At 44.0% G+C, this 14,970-nt stretch overlaps 1 protein-coding gene and 2 non-coding genes across 8 annotated transcripts in view; 1 reads left to right on the forward strand and 2 right to left on the reverse strand.

The window, feature by feature from the left end:
• Positions 1 to 14,970, forward strand: part of PDE10A (phosphodiesterase 10A) — a 596,079-nt gene that overhangs the window by 429,677 nt on the left and 151,432 nt on the right. For all 6 annotated transcript variants that reach the window (XM_038769179.1, XM_038769195.1, XM_038769187.1 and 3 more), the window contains exon 2: positions 3,931 to 4,059. In XM_038769179.1, the coding sequence (XP_038625107.1) occupies positions 3,931 to 4,059 (129 nt within the window). The remainder of the gene's footprint in view (positions 1 to 3,930; positions 4,060 to 14,970) is intronic.
• Positions 4,545 to 4,684, reverse strand: LOC119925119. The gene has a single exon (XR_005449787.1). It is a non-coding gene; the product is annotated as a small nucleolar RNA SNORA7 (small nucleolar RNA).
• On the reverse strand, positions 6,369 to 6,506 carry LOC119925102. The gene has a single exon (XR_005449771.1). It is a non-coding gene; the product is annotated as a small nucleolar RNA SNORA7 (small nucleolar RNA).

The following is a 14,970-nucleotide window of genomic DNA, read 5'->3' on the forward strand; positions in this document are numbered from 1 at the left end:
GGCTTTGTTCTCCTGATCATTTATTGTATTTATTGTATTCACCCAAGTGTTTGCTACAGTGCTCTGCACACAGTAAGCACTCAATAAATAACCATTGGTTGATTGACTCATTGGTTGTTTTCCATTTTTTAGACCAAATAAATTGGACTGTAATATAGATGATAAACTCCACACAAACTATGGCTGTGATTCACGATTGCTACAACAGATTTCTTATGAAGCAGCGTGGCTAATTGGAAAGAACCCCAGCTTGGGAGTCAGAGGACATGGGTTCTAATCCCAGCTCTGCCACTTGTCAGCTGTGTGACATTGGGCAAGTCACTTAACTTCTCTGTGCCTCAGTTAACTCATCTGTAAAATAGGGATCAAGACTGTGAGCCCCAAGTGGGATAACCTGATTATCTTCTATCCCCCTCCTGCGCTTAGAACAATTCTTGGTACATAGTAAGTTCTTAACAAATGCCATCATCATTACTGTTGTTATTATTATTATGTCTGAGAACACAAACTTAGGAGCAGCGTGGCCTAGAGGATAGAGCCAGGACCTGGCCTCTCATCTTGTCTCTGCCGTTTGTCTGGTGTGAGACCTTGGGCAAGTCAGTTTAATTCTCGGTGCCTCAGTTTCCTCATCTGCAAAACGGTGATTAGACTGGGAGTTCCAAGGATTCTGTCCGACCTGATTATCTTGTATCTAACACAGGGCTTAGTACAGTGCCCGGGCACATAATAAGCACTGAGTAAATGCTCTAATCATTGCTATTATTATTTCCCCTCTTCTTCACCAGAGGGGGAGGGCTGTGGATTCCATGGACACTGCCAGAAGGAGACAGCCCTGATGAAAGAACTGTTTCACCACTGTTCACTCTTTTGTGAATGAATCATTAGGAGATGCTTGCTTCGAGCCACACTGTGTCCTCTACACCAAGTCGGGCCAGGGTTTGCAGGATTGAGGGATTTCATGGCCCAGTGGCTGAGCATGCCAGGGGTCAGGGACGAAATGATCTGACAGTTCTGAATGGACCATAATAATAATGATAATAATTGACATATTTGTTAAGCGCTTACTATGTGTCATGCACTGTTCTAAGCGCTGGGGTAGATACAAGGTCATCAGATTGGACACAGTCCCTGTCCCACATGGAGCTCAGATTCCAGTTCCCATTTTCCAGATGAGGGAACTGGGGCCCAGAGAATAATAATAATAATGATAAGTATGGTATTTGTTAAGCACTTATTAAGTGCCAAGCACTGTTCTAAGCGCTGGGGTAGATACAGGGTAATCAGGTTGTCTCATGTGGGGCACACAGACTTAATCCCCATTTTCTGGACGAGAGAACTAGGGCCCAGAGAAGTAAAGTGACTTGCCCAAGGTCACGCAGCAGACATGCAGTTGAGCTGGGATTGGAACCCACATCCTCTGACTCCAAGATGCATATTCTTTCCATTAGAGCTTGCTGGTGAAATTTTCTGCCACGCAAGAGGCTGAGGGGTGTGGTGGGGTACAGTGGATGAAGTTTACATTTTAGTATGCTTTCTGAGCAGGAATCAGAGGACAGCAGAGGGCTGCCTCAGAGAAGCAGCATGGCTTAGTGGATAGAGCCCAGGCCTGGGAGCCAGAAGACCCGAGTTCTAATCCTGACTCACCACTCGTCCGCTGTATGACCTTGGGCAGGTCGTTTTACTTCTCTGTGTCACAGTTTCTTTAACCATAAAATGGGGATTTCAGTACCTTTTCTCCCTCGTACTTGACTGTGAGCCTCTTGTGGGACAGGGACTGTATCTGGTCTGATTAACTTGTATCTACTCCAGCACTTAGAAGAGTGATTGACACCTTAGTAAGAGCTTAACAAATGCCATAATAAACCCCACAATTCAGTGCCGAATGTATTCAGAATTTTGACAAGAAACGGTTCATTTGGGAGGCAAGGAACTTCATGAGAGGGCTTTCCCTATGAGGCCCTAAACACTGAACTAGAAGCTTTGCACTCTCACATAGCACTGAGCACATGCCTTTCCAAGGACTCAAAGGCCTCGAGAAGCAGCATGGCCTAGTGATTAGGGCCCAGGCATAGGAGTCATCAGGACCTGGGTTCTAATCCCTGTTCCTTCACCGGTCTGCCGAGTGAGCTTGGCCACATCACCTCACTTCCCTCTGCCTCAGTTGCCTCATCTGTAACTTGGGGATTAAGATGTGAGCCTCATATTGGACATGGTTAGTGGAAAGAGCCCGGGCTTGGGAGTCAGAGATAGTGGGTTCTAATCCCGGCTCCGCCACTTGTCTGCTGTGTGACTGTGGGCAAGTCACTTAACTTCTCTGTGCCTGAGGTACCTCATCTGTAAAATGGGGGTTAAGAGTGTGAGCCCCATATGTCTCCCCCTTTTAGACTGTGAGCCCACTGTTGGGTAGGGACTGTCTCTATATGTTGCCAACTTGTACTTCCCAAGCGCTTAGTACAGTGCTCTGTACACAGTAAGCACTCAATAAATACGATTGATTGATTGACAACCTGATTACCTTATATCTACCCCAGCGCTTACAACAGTGCTTGGCACATAGTAAGCGCTTAAAAAATACCATCATCATCATCATCATTAGCTTGTATCTACTCATCTACAGTTACCTCATCTGTAAAATGGGGATTAAGACTGTGAGCCCCCCGTGGGACAACCTGATCACCTTGTAACCTCCCCAGCACTTAGAACAGTGCTTTGCACATAGTAAGCGCTTCATAAATGCCATCATCATTACTATTATCACTCCAGTAGTATGTACCTGGCACATAATAAACTCTTAACCAATGTCATAAAAAAGCTCTTCACATGCGTTATCCAAATATTCATTCAGTTCATTCAATTGTATTTATTGAGCGCTTACTGTGTGCAGAGCACTGTACCAAGCGCTTGGGAAGTACAAGTTGGCAACATATAGAGACGGTCCCTACCCAACAGCGGGCTTAGAGTCTAGAAGGGGGAGAAAGATAACAAAACAAAACATGTAGGCAGACTCATTTCTATCTCTGCTGCTTTCCACCGAGACAAGAAGGGAGGGGAAAGGAAACGAAACTTGCATGATGGAAAACTACCAAAGGGATGACGTCTCAGTTGGAGCTCACCCATACTCATTCTGTAACATCCGCTGGCACTGTGCCATGGCACCCGATTAATGAGGAAATCCCTATGGGTGGGTGGCATTCGTCATATTCCGGGCACCCCCTATTCGCACCGAGGGACTGGCCACAGTGGCGAAGAGCAGCAGTGTGGCCTAATGGGTGGAGCCCAGGACTGGAAGTCAGAAGAACCTGGGTTCCACTCTTGCAATTGCCAGTTGTCTACTGTGTGACCTTGGACAAGTCACTTCACTTCTCTGTGCCTCAGTTCCCTCATTCATTCAGTCGTATTTATTGAGCGCTTACTGTGTGCAGAGCACTGTACTAAGCGCTTGGGAAGTACAAGTCGGCAACATATAGAGACAGTCCCTCCCCAACAGCGGGCTCACAGTCTAGAAGGGGGAGACAGACAACAAAACAAAACATGTAGACAGGTGTCAAGTCGTCAGAACTAATAGAATTAAAGCTAAATGCACATCATTAACAAAATAAATAAAACAGTAAATATGTACAAGTAAAATAAACAGAGTGATAAATCTGTACAAGCATATATACAGGTGCTGTGAGGAGGGGAAGGAGGTAGGACGAGGGGGATGGGGAGGAGGAGAGGAAAAAGGGGGCTCAGTCTGGGAAGGCCTCATGGAGGAGGTGAGCTCTCATGGGAATTAAGACTGTGAGCCCCACATGGGACAGGAACTGTGTCCAACCTAACTCGTTTTTTTTTCAATGCTTAGTACAGTGTCTGGCACCTAGTAGGCACTTTACAAATACCATTAAAAATGTCCATATATACATATGTGTCTTCTGTTTTGTTCTGTTGCAGGTCTGACTGATGAAAAAGTGAAGGCGTATCTGTCTCTTCACCCCCAGGTGCTGGATGAGTTTGTGTCCGAAAGCGTAAGTGCAGAGACGGTGGAAAAATGGCTCAAGAGGAAAAACAACAGACAAGAAGGTAGGGCTTCACCCGTATCTGGAGGTTCAATTGCTTTATCCCGCCCCTGTGTGCTTTCATTTGGTCTTGGGGGAGAAGACGCTTTGTGCCCACTTTGGATAAAAGCTCTCCCTCCCCTTCAACTACATGCCCAGGTGCACCACTATATCATCGTTTATGATCAGTGGTATTTATTGAGCATTTGCTGTTTGGGAGCATTCAGTGTAACAGTGTTGGTAGACACGTTCCCTGCCCACAACGAGCTTACAATCTAAGGGGATCTTGTCTTATACTGTCCAGTTGTCTCCTATCCACAGTGACTCCAGGGACACATCTCGCCCAAAACGCCCCACTCTCCATCTGCAATCTTTCCGTTAGTGGATTCATAGAGTTTTCTTGGTAAAAATACAGAAGTGGTTTACCGTTGTCTCTTTCCTCATAATAAATTTGACTCTCCACCCTCGACTCTCTCCCTTTCCACTGCTGCCCAGCACGGGGGAGTTTTGACTTGTAGCAGATTGCTTTCCACTCGTTAGCCACTGGCCAAGCTAGGAATGGAAAGGGTAGGTCTCTGCTTGACTCTCCCTCCCATAGCCGAGGCTGGCAGAGTACTGGAAACTCTCCAGTGCTGCCATCCTGAGAGGGGCTCTAGAGAGATAGACAGCAATTAATACAAATAAATGATTCTATTGATTTATTTTTGTACAGGATGATTCCAATAGAATTGAACACTTAAAAATTTATGATTCAACAACGAGGTTATACTGAATATAAACATGTAGACAAAACCAATTTGCAAAGGAACTATCAGTTACTTCTCTAATCTTCCAAATGCTCAATATGCATCCCTCGTGTCACACGGCACATATAAATCCTGGAGTCTAATTTATCCCAGGAATTTTCTAACATATCTCCAATGATGGTTGAAATAGCAACTACGATGCTGTCCTTCATTTCCTCCAAGTTGCTAGGAAAATTGAGAAATGTAAGGGTAACTACAATTTTGGTGCATATCAAATGTTCATATATAACCTAGTTACTGAGTAATAAATTTTTAAAAGTGTTCCAGGCTTTTTGAATCACTCTGTACATAAGTGCTATGAGATTCAGCATGGGGTGAATAGAAGCACCATGGCCTACAGGACAAAGCACAGGCTTGGGAGTTAGAAGGTCCTGGGTTTTCTAGCCCCAGTTCTGCCACTTGTCTGCTGTGTGAACTTAGGCAAGTCACGCAACTTCTCTGTGCCTCAGTTACCTCATCTCTCAAGTGGGGATAATGGCTGTAAGTCCCGTGTGAGACAAGGACTTTGTCCAAACTGAATAGCTTGTACCTATTCCAGCACTTAGCTGGTTATGGGCAGGGAATGTGTCTGCTAATTCTGTTTTTTTTTCTCTCACAAATGCTTAGTACAGCGTGTTGTACATAGGAAGCACTCAATAAATACCACTGATTGATTGGTTGATTGATAGTAAGCAGTTAACAAATATCGTAAAAAATGTATATATCAAATACCGTGTATTGATGTGACTGTGTAATCTAAGGAAAGAGGGTAAAGCATGGCATGTAAGTTTGGAGAACAGGCCTCGTGACAACTCAGTTGAGGATGAAAATGTGACTCATTTGGACTCAAGCAGCTGGTTGACATGGTGAGGTGGCTAGACAACAGGCCTGGGAATCAGAAGGTTCTAATCCCGCCTCTGCCACTTGTCTGCTGTGTCACCTTGGGCAAGTCACTTCATTTCTCTGGGACTCAGTTCCCTCATCTGTGAAATGGGGTGTCCCATGAGCCCCACATGGGACAGGGACTATGTCCAACCTGATTTGCTTGTATCCCCCACAGCGCTTAGTACAGTGCCTGTCACATAGTAAGTGCTTAACAAATACCATTATTATTATATTATTGACATGCTGAAGCAACCAGGTAGGCCCAGGCCTCTGACTTCAGTGGCCCCAGACAGCCAGCTTCTCCCGAAGTTTCAAAGGACATTCAGCCCCGAGGGGTTTCCCAGAGGCAAATCTCTGCTTCATTCTGGCAGAGGGCCCTGCCCTCTTAGATGTGAGCCCCAAGTTGTGGCAGGGACTGTGTCCACCCCGATTATCTTGAGTTTGTCTCATGCTGTCGAGTCGTCTCCATCCCATAGCGACGCCATGGACACATCTCTTCCGGCGTGCCCCACTTCCATCTGCAATCGTTCCGGTAGCATCTCCATAGAGTTTTCTTGGTAAAAATACAGAATTAGTTTACCATTGCCTCCTTCCACTGAGTAAACTTGAGTCTCCACCCTTGATTCTCTCCCAAGCTGCTGCTGCCCAGCATGGGTGAGTTTTGACTTGTAGCAGATTGCCTTCCACTCGTTAGCCTTTGGCCAAGCTAGGAATGAAATGGATAGGCCTCTGCTTGACTCTCCCTCCTGTAGCTGAGACTGGTGGAGGACTGGAAACTCCCCAGGTGCGACCCTGAGAGGGGATCTTGAGTTTACCCCAGCGCTTAATGCAGTGCTCGGTACATGGTAAGCATTTCAAAGATACCACTTTGTGATCATTATCATTCTTGTGAGGAGGGACTGGTTCTACCAACTCTTGTAATGTTCTACCAAGCACTTAGCACACCGTAAGCACTCAAGCAGTGCCGCTGATTGATTGTTATTATTACTGTTTCCTCCACAGAACCCCTTGCACCAATACTCTTCCTCTTTCCACTGACTACTTGAAGACTTCACTGTCACTCACAAGCCCTGTTGAGCCTACAGGCATGTTCTATTATATCATACTTGTCTGCTGTGTGACCTTGGGCAAGTCACTTCACTTCTCTGTGCCTCAGTTACCTCTTCTGTAAAAAGGGGATCGAGACCATGAGTTCCACGTGGGACAGGGACTGTGTCCAACCTGACTTGCTTGTATCCCCTCCAGCACTTAGTACAGTGCCTGGCATACATTAAGCGCTTATAGTAAGTATAGTAATCAATCAATCAATCATATTTATTGAGCGCTTACTGTGTGCAGAGCACTGTACTAAGTGCTGTGTAGTACTATATATAGTATATAGTAAGTGCTTAGCAAATACCACAATTATTATTATTATTCATATTATTCTGTTACCACCTCTGGGCCCCTGAGTCTCAAATCCACCTTGCAAGGCCCTGCTCTCTCCACAGTGTGGCTAATCCAGGAGTGGAGGAACATTAAATCAAGGCTGTAAGCTCGTTGTGAACAGGAAATGTGTCTACCAACTCTTTTTTAGTGTACTTTCCCAAGCGTTTAGTACTGTGCTATGTGAATTGCCTGTGGTCACACAGTAGGCAAGTGGAGGAATCAGAGCTCAATAAATTTGATTGGTGGATTAAAGAGACACTTTTCATTTAGCTGACTATACATGAAGAAAGTGAAGCAAACTAAAACTTGAAATTTTACCCAAATTAACCAAAAATGGAACTCCACAATCACTCCCCAAATAATGCAGACTTTTAACTTCAAAAACCCCTGCCCTGTAGAGAAATGAGTTCAGAGTTAAAGAATCTCACCTGCCCTCCCCTTCCCCAGGGGTGACTGTTGCTCTTGGATTCCAACTTCTGAACCCTCTAAGGTAAACTGGTCCCTCATGCAACCCAAGTAGTAGCGTCATAAAACAAAGAACGCAGCCCCTTAAGAGCCAACTAGGGGAGTTGAAGTTCGCAAGCAAACAGGCATGATAGGAATTGTTTTTTCCTAGTAAAATTCCAAATCCTACCACCCTCCCTCTGTTGATTTAAGGACTGATTCTGTACCCTTCATTTCCTCCTTCCAGGCAGGCCCTGACCCGAATGGTTAAGAATTTGCAGAATGAAAATCGTCACAATTCCCCAGTTCTCCCACTAGCCCCAAGCATTGGAAACTTGTAATGCTAGTTAAAATGTAATGGCAAGAGAAGCAGCATGGCCTAGTGGGAAGAGCAGGGGCCCAGGATTCAGAAGGATCTGGGTTCTAATCCCAGATCCTCCACTTGTCTGCTGTGTGACGTTAGGCAAGTCGCTTCACTTGTCTGGAACTCGGTTTCCTCATCTGGAAAATGGGGATTAAGACTTGTGTGCCCCAGGTGGGACAGGGACTGTGTCTAACCTCAATACTTTGTATCTATCCTAGTGCTTAGAATGGTGCCTAGAACATAGTAAGAGCTTAACAAGTACCATAAAAAAAAATTGTCCAGATGTATTGTCCATTCAACTACTGTGAGTTGGATGGTGAAATAAGCATCAAATAGATATGCTCTATTGCTTTCTTTTCAAAATAACACAGTGTTCATGTTGATATAACATTGCATCAATAGCAGTCTTGAAAACTATAATGCTTATTAGTTTCCATGAATTTGATCAATGGAAAGCTTCCCCAGATAATTACCAATTAGAGAGCTTCCCTGGGCTTCGTGACATTAAGAGTGCTGTGAGATTAGTGTTAATTTTTTTGATTGTTGATGTTTCTCAGCTTTAAATGATTTGGAAGATTTTCCCCACACAGGACCTCGGGACTGAGAATCTGTGTTCTACCAGGAACAGTGACATTCAAACAAGCCCCCTTTTTTCAATTTGACCAATTCCCCTTTGGGCTTTAAATGATTTGGAAGGTTTTTCCCATAAAGAACCTCAGGACTGAGAATCTGTGTTCTACCAGAAACAGTGACATTCAAACAAGCCCTCTTTTTTCGATTTGACCAATTCCCGTTTGGGCTTTAAATGATTTGGAAGGTTTTTCCTACACCGGACCTCAGGACTGAGAATCTGTGTTCTACCAGGAGCAGTGACATTCAAACAAGCCCCCTTTTTTCAATTTGACCAATTCTCGTTTGGGGAGGCCAGAGTCAGATGAACATTATTTGCACTATCCTTTCCATTGGCTGCAGGAGACAGATGGAGTCGATCTTTCAGATGAGCACTGCGGTGAGCAGAGCACTGTACGTGTCCCTTAGGAGCATACAATAGAGTTAGACGTCATTCCATCCAGCAAGGAGCTAGTAAGTGTCAAGGGAAATCAGACATGGGGAAAATTAGAGATGGAGGAAGAAGAGGATGAAAAGACTGGGAATTAGCATGGCCTAGAGGAAAGAGCACGGACCTAGGAATCAGAGGACCTGGGTTCTAATCCCGGCTCCTCCACTTAATCAGTCATCATCACTGGAATTTATCCAGCACCTTACTATATGCAGAACTCTATATTTAGCCTCTTGTCAGCTAGCTGTGTGACCTTGGGCACATGCCATAGCTTCTCTGTGCCTCAGACTCCATCTGTAAAATGGGGATTAAGCCTGTGAGCCCCACGTGGAAAATGGACTGTGTCCAACTTGATTTCCTTGTATCCATTCTAGCACTTAGTGCAGTGCCTGACACTTTAATGGAATTAAGCACTTATGTTTTTTAAAGCTCTTTATGGGCAGGGGACATGTCTACAAACTACTGAATTATCCTCTCTCAAGAGTCAGAGAGAGACGCTTAGTCATTTAATAATAATAATAATAATAATGGTATTTGTTGAGCGCTTATTATGTGCCAGGCACCGGACTAAGTGCTGGGATGGATACAAGCAAATGGGGTTGGATACAGTCCCTGTCCCACCTGGGGCTCACAGTTTTAATCCTCATTTTACAGATGAGGTAACTGAGGCACAGATAAGTGAAGTGATTTGCCCAGGGTTGCACAGTAGACAAGTGGCAGAGTCAGGATTAGAACCCATGACCTTCTTACTCCCAGGCCTGTGCTCTATCCGCTATGCCACTTTAATTCTCTGTGTCGCGGTTCCCTCACCTGTAAAATGGGAATGAAGACTGAGCTCTATGTGGGACATGGACTGTAACCAACCTGATTAGCTTGTATCTACCCCAGTGCTTAGTACTGTTCCTGGCACATAGCAAGTGCTTTACAGATACCACAGTCATCATCACCATTAATAACAATTAAAATGGTATTTGTTATGTTTGTATTAGGTGCCAAGCGCTGTAGTAAGTGCCGGGATGGATACAAGTTAATCAAGCCGGATACAGTTCCTGTCCCATGAAGACCCTTGGTGTGGACAGAGAATATGTCCGTTTAATGTTGTAGTATACTCTCCCAGTTCATTTACTCAATTGTATTGAGTGCTTACTGTGTACAAAGCACTGTATCAAGTGCTTAGAAGAGTACAATATAACATCAGACACATTCATGCCCACACCAACCTCACAGTCTAGAGGGGGACATTAATATAAATGAATAACTAGATAAATTACAGATATATACATATGTGCTGTGGTGGGGGGGAGAGGATGAATGAAAGAGCAAGTTAAGTGAATGAAGGAGCAAGTAAGAGTGGCACAGCATGGAGTGGGAGGAGAGGAAGGCTTAATCAGGGAAGTCTTCTTGGAGGAGGTATGGTGAGAAGGTTAACATTAGATGAATGAAGTATGCGGGCTGGGTTGTAGAAGGAGAGTAGTGAGGTGAGGTAGGAGGGGACAAGGTTATTAAGTGCTTTAAAGCCAAATGGTGAGGAGTTTAAGTTTGATATGTATGTAGATGGGCAATCACTGGGGGTTCTTGAGGAGTAGGGAAACATGGTCTGAACATTTTTGAAGGAAAATGATTTGGGTAGCAGAATGGAGTGGAGTGGGGAAAGACGGGAGGCAGGGAGGTCAGTGAGGAGGCTGAAAATAATAAAGGTGGGGTAGGATGAGTGCTTGTATTAATGTGGTAGCAGTTTGGAGGAAAGGAAGGGCTAGATTTTGATGATTTTATTAAGTATTTATGATTTTTTTTGCTGGTGATTTAGCTTTAGTTTTTTATGTTTCTAATCTCTTCAGTACCTCACTGATCTTTAATTGGGAATGGTTCAATTGGGGGAGTGTTGTGTAGGAGTGCTGTGTACCTCTCTTTGACTATGAGAGTTAAAGCATAGTGAAACTGAAGAGAGAAAATGTGGCTTATCTGTATTTATTTTTTGAGTATTTATGCAATGTTTATTGAGTGCTTGCTATGCGCAGAGCACTGTACTAAGCACTTAGGTGAGTCCGATACAACAGAATTAGCGGATATATTCCCTGCCCATAATGAGCTCACAGTTTATGGGGGAAAATGTGGTAGATGGGAAGATATGACCTGAGAAAAAGAAAGATCTTCAGGGAATCCTCCTGAAGGAAGTGGGATTTCAGAAGCTATGGGATAGCTATGATGTTTTGGATTTGCAGTAGGTGGGAATTCCAAGTAGGAGGAAGGGTGTGAGTGAAGGTTTGGAAGCCAGGTGGATTAGAATGAGACACATTCTAACATTCTGTAATCATGATTTTATTGGCAGAATATTCTCCTTTTTTAATCATACTTGTCAAGCATTAAGTGCTGGGATAGATACTAATCAGTCAGGTCGGACACAGTCCCTGACCTAAAAAAAACAAAAATAATGGAATTTGTTAAGTGCTTACTGTCTGCCAAGCACTGTTGTAAGCACTGGGTTAGATACAAGCTAATCAGGTTGGAAACAATCCTCGTCCCACCTGTGGCTCACTATCTTAATTCCCATTTTACAGATGAGGTAACTGAGGCACAGAGAAGTGAATTGACTTGCCCAAGGTCACACAGCAGACCAGTGACCGAGCAGCTGCTCATTCCCTCTTTCAACCACTCCCTCATTCACTCCCTCACTCATTCATTCACTAATTTATTCATTCATTCACTCATTCATTCAAGGCAGTACTAGTCATTCATTCATTCATTCAGTCGTATTTATTGAGCGCTTACTGTGTGCAGAGCACTGTACTAAGCGCTGTCCTCCCTACCCACACTTTCCCAGGCCTGCAACTGAATGCTGATTTTCTGACCTAACTTATGACTTTGCTTCAGGTTCTCACTATTCAAATCTAGTTGGGAGAAAGCAGGTATATGGGTCTCTAGACTGGCCATCTATGTGCTGTGGAATAAGTTGGGTTCTCAAGTCAGATACAGTCTCTTTTCCACATGGTACTCAAAGTCTAAGTAGGGGCCAGTAGAGCCTCTCTTTCCCTGACTGTATTTTCTTGCTAGAAATGCAATAATTCTGAAGTAATTAGAGCCTAAATGGACACGAATTGATTTTTACTTTGGTAAATATATAACGGGTGATGCATATGTTAGTACTTAGAACTTGGAGGCATTCAAAATTAGTGGAATTTGGTTTCCGTGGCCAAAGCATGGCGTTTGTGTGGCATGCAGGACCTCAAGAAATGATGTGCACACACTGGGAAGGAAACAAAAAATATTTCAAGGATCCATTTGGAACCCTGGTGTCTGAACTGATGCATTCTACATTATCTCTCACTCTCTCTCTCTTTGTCTCTTTCTCTCCCACTTGAATTCCTTGGAAGCCAGTGGTCCTATTTCTTAATCAACAAGATGGGGGCATATTTAGGCAATGGGTAAGGGAAGACTAAGGGTGATTGTGACTGGGGTGGTAGATGGTTTTGAGGTATTTCTGTCAAATGAATATTTCAATGGGCCATAAATGGTGCCAGGGTGGGGCAAAGTAATATATAGGATCTATATGGATGAGAGTAGGAGTGCTGACAGTTTTGGCAATTTCAGAAGTTGGGAAACTACTAAAAGAATGTGAGAAATTGGAGAAAGGATCAAAATCCTAAACAATTTCTCCAGCAGCCACAGTGTGTGTGTGTGTGAGAGAGAGAGAGAGAGAGAGAGAGAGAGAGAGAGAGAGAGAGAGAGAGAGACTGAATTTATGAAAGGTAGTGAACTGGTGACATAAGATATGTGCTTGTTTGAGAACACCTTGTCCAGTCACCTGGAAATTTTTTTTTAAAAATCAAGAAATGTCCATCCATCTCTCAAATACTCAGGATTTTTGATATCCTATTGTATTTGCAAGTCTGCTGTTAACATTTGGTTTTCACCATATTTCAATCATGACATGCTTCCCCTCTTAATTTCCTTTGCTTTCAACCTCTAATCTCATAAACCTCAAATTATCAAAGAGCTTTGTTTAAAATAGTCTTAAAGCCACTGATTTCTGTTGAGGTGCTATTTAACAGATTCCCTCAATTACCTCGGGTAAGACTGCCGGGAATTCCCTCATTTTGTGTGTGGGCTTCTTCTGTCTCCTTTTCAGCCTCCTGTTTCCTTTAGGATTTTCCATCTTCCTATCCTAATCTGTTCATTCACCACTTTCGGATTGGGCCATTCTCCCTTCAGAAACCCGTGAAGGATTTTATTAGTACTTATCTTTCACAGGAGCAGATGAAGGAAGAGGGTGGGTTATCAAGTTTTCCTAGTCAATATCCTGAACTTTGTAATCGGTTGGTTTGTTATTCAGCAGAAGGCAATACAACCTTATGAACTTTAATTTTAAAACATGGTTATTAGAATCATATAAATAAAATATATTCCCAGGACATCTGGGTTCCAGGGAGGATGGAGGCACTGAGAGAAGGAAAGCAGCAGGAGGAAGGAGGGGCGATCTCTTCCTAAGTCTAGGAATCGGTTCCCAGGTTCCCATGGGGGAATTTCATGTTTAAGGGCTTAAGGAAGAAATTGCTTGTCCTAGGAAGACCAGTAGGATGTTAGACCCAGGGGGAAGAGTAGGATGAGCTGGCTACAGGGGGACCAGTAGGACACTGACCCTCTTACCTCACCTCATTTCTCTCCTTCTACAAACCAGCTTGCATACTTCGCTCTTCTAGTGCTACCCTTCTCACTGTACCTCAGTCCCACCTGTCTCATCACTGACTCGTGGACCACATCCAGTCTGTGGGCCTTCCCAGACTAAGCCCCACTTTTCCTCATCTCCCACTCCCTTCTGCATCACTGTTATTTGCTCCCTTTGCTCTTCCCCCTTCCCAGCCCCATAGCACTTACATGTTTATACATATTTATTACTCTATTTATTTATTTATTTATTTATTTATTTATTTATTTATTTTCCTTGTACATATCTATTCTATCTATTTTATTTTGTTAGTATGTTTGGTTTTGTCTCCCCCTTTTAGACTGTGAGCCCACTGTTGGGTAGGGATTGTTTCTATATGTTGCCAATTTGTACTTCCAAAGCGCTTAGTACAGTGCTCTGCACACAGTAAGCACTCAATAAATATGATTGATGATGATGATGATGATGATGATATATATCTATGATTTTATTTATTTGTGATGTCTCCCCCCCCCCCCCACTAGACTGTAAGCTTGTTGTGAACAGGGAATGACACTATTTATTACTGTATCGTATTTTCCCAAGTGCTTAGTACAGTGCTGTGCACACAGTAAACACTTAATAAATACCATTGAATGAATGAATGAATGACCCTAAGGGGACCAGTAGGACCCTGGTTCCAGAGAGACCAGTAAGACGCTGGCTTCATGGGTATCAGTAGTGCATTGTGCCCAGGCTGGCTCCAGGAGGATTCATTCATTCAATTACATTTATTGAACGCTTACAGTGGGCAGATCACTGTACTAACCACTTGAAAAGTACAATTTGGCAACAGAGACAATTCCTACCCAACAAAGGGTTCATAGTCTAGAAGGAGGATCTCTAGAATGTACACTGAGGGGGGATCCCCCTCTGCCCAGCCTCTCCTAGTGTTGGGGAATTCCAGCCCACCCCCAACTCCAATTTCCTTAGCACCTGTGCGGTCAGCCTGCCCAGGAAAGGAAGCCACATTTCCCCTCATCCTCAGAAGCCCTTCCTGTGGCCCAGGCCTGCTGTTTCCTCAGTAACGGTCAGACTCACTCTTGGGCTAGGAGAAAGAAAGGGCCCTGCTTTAGATGTTTTGGGGACCCCATGCCCCAGGTTAGTAATGTCCAACATGGAAACCCCCGCCTAAGCAGGCAATCGGAGGAAATCCTGGAGAATCTCGGTTAAAGCCCTCCATGCCTATCTTGGAAAAATCTTCATAGGGATACACGGCATGAGATGAGTCTAGGGAAAAGATCCAGTTTGCCAATCCCTCGGAATGA

This window comes from Tachyglossus aculeatus, chromosome 2 (assembly GCF_015852505.1).
Source record: "Tachyglossus aculeatus isolate mTacAcu1 chromosome 2, mTacAcu1.pri, whole genome shotgun sequence".
Taxonomy (NCBI): domain Eukaryota; kingdom Metazoa; phylum Chordata; class Mammalia; order Monotremata; family Tachyglossidae; genus Tachyglossus; species Tachyglossus aculeatus.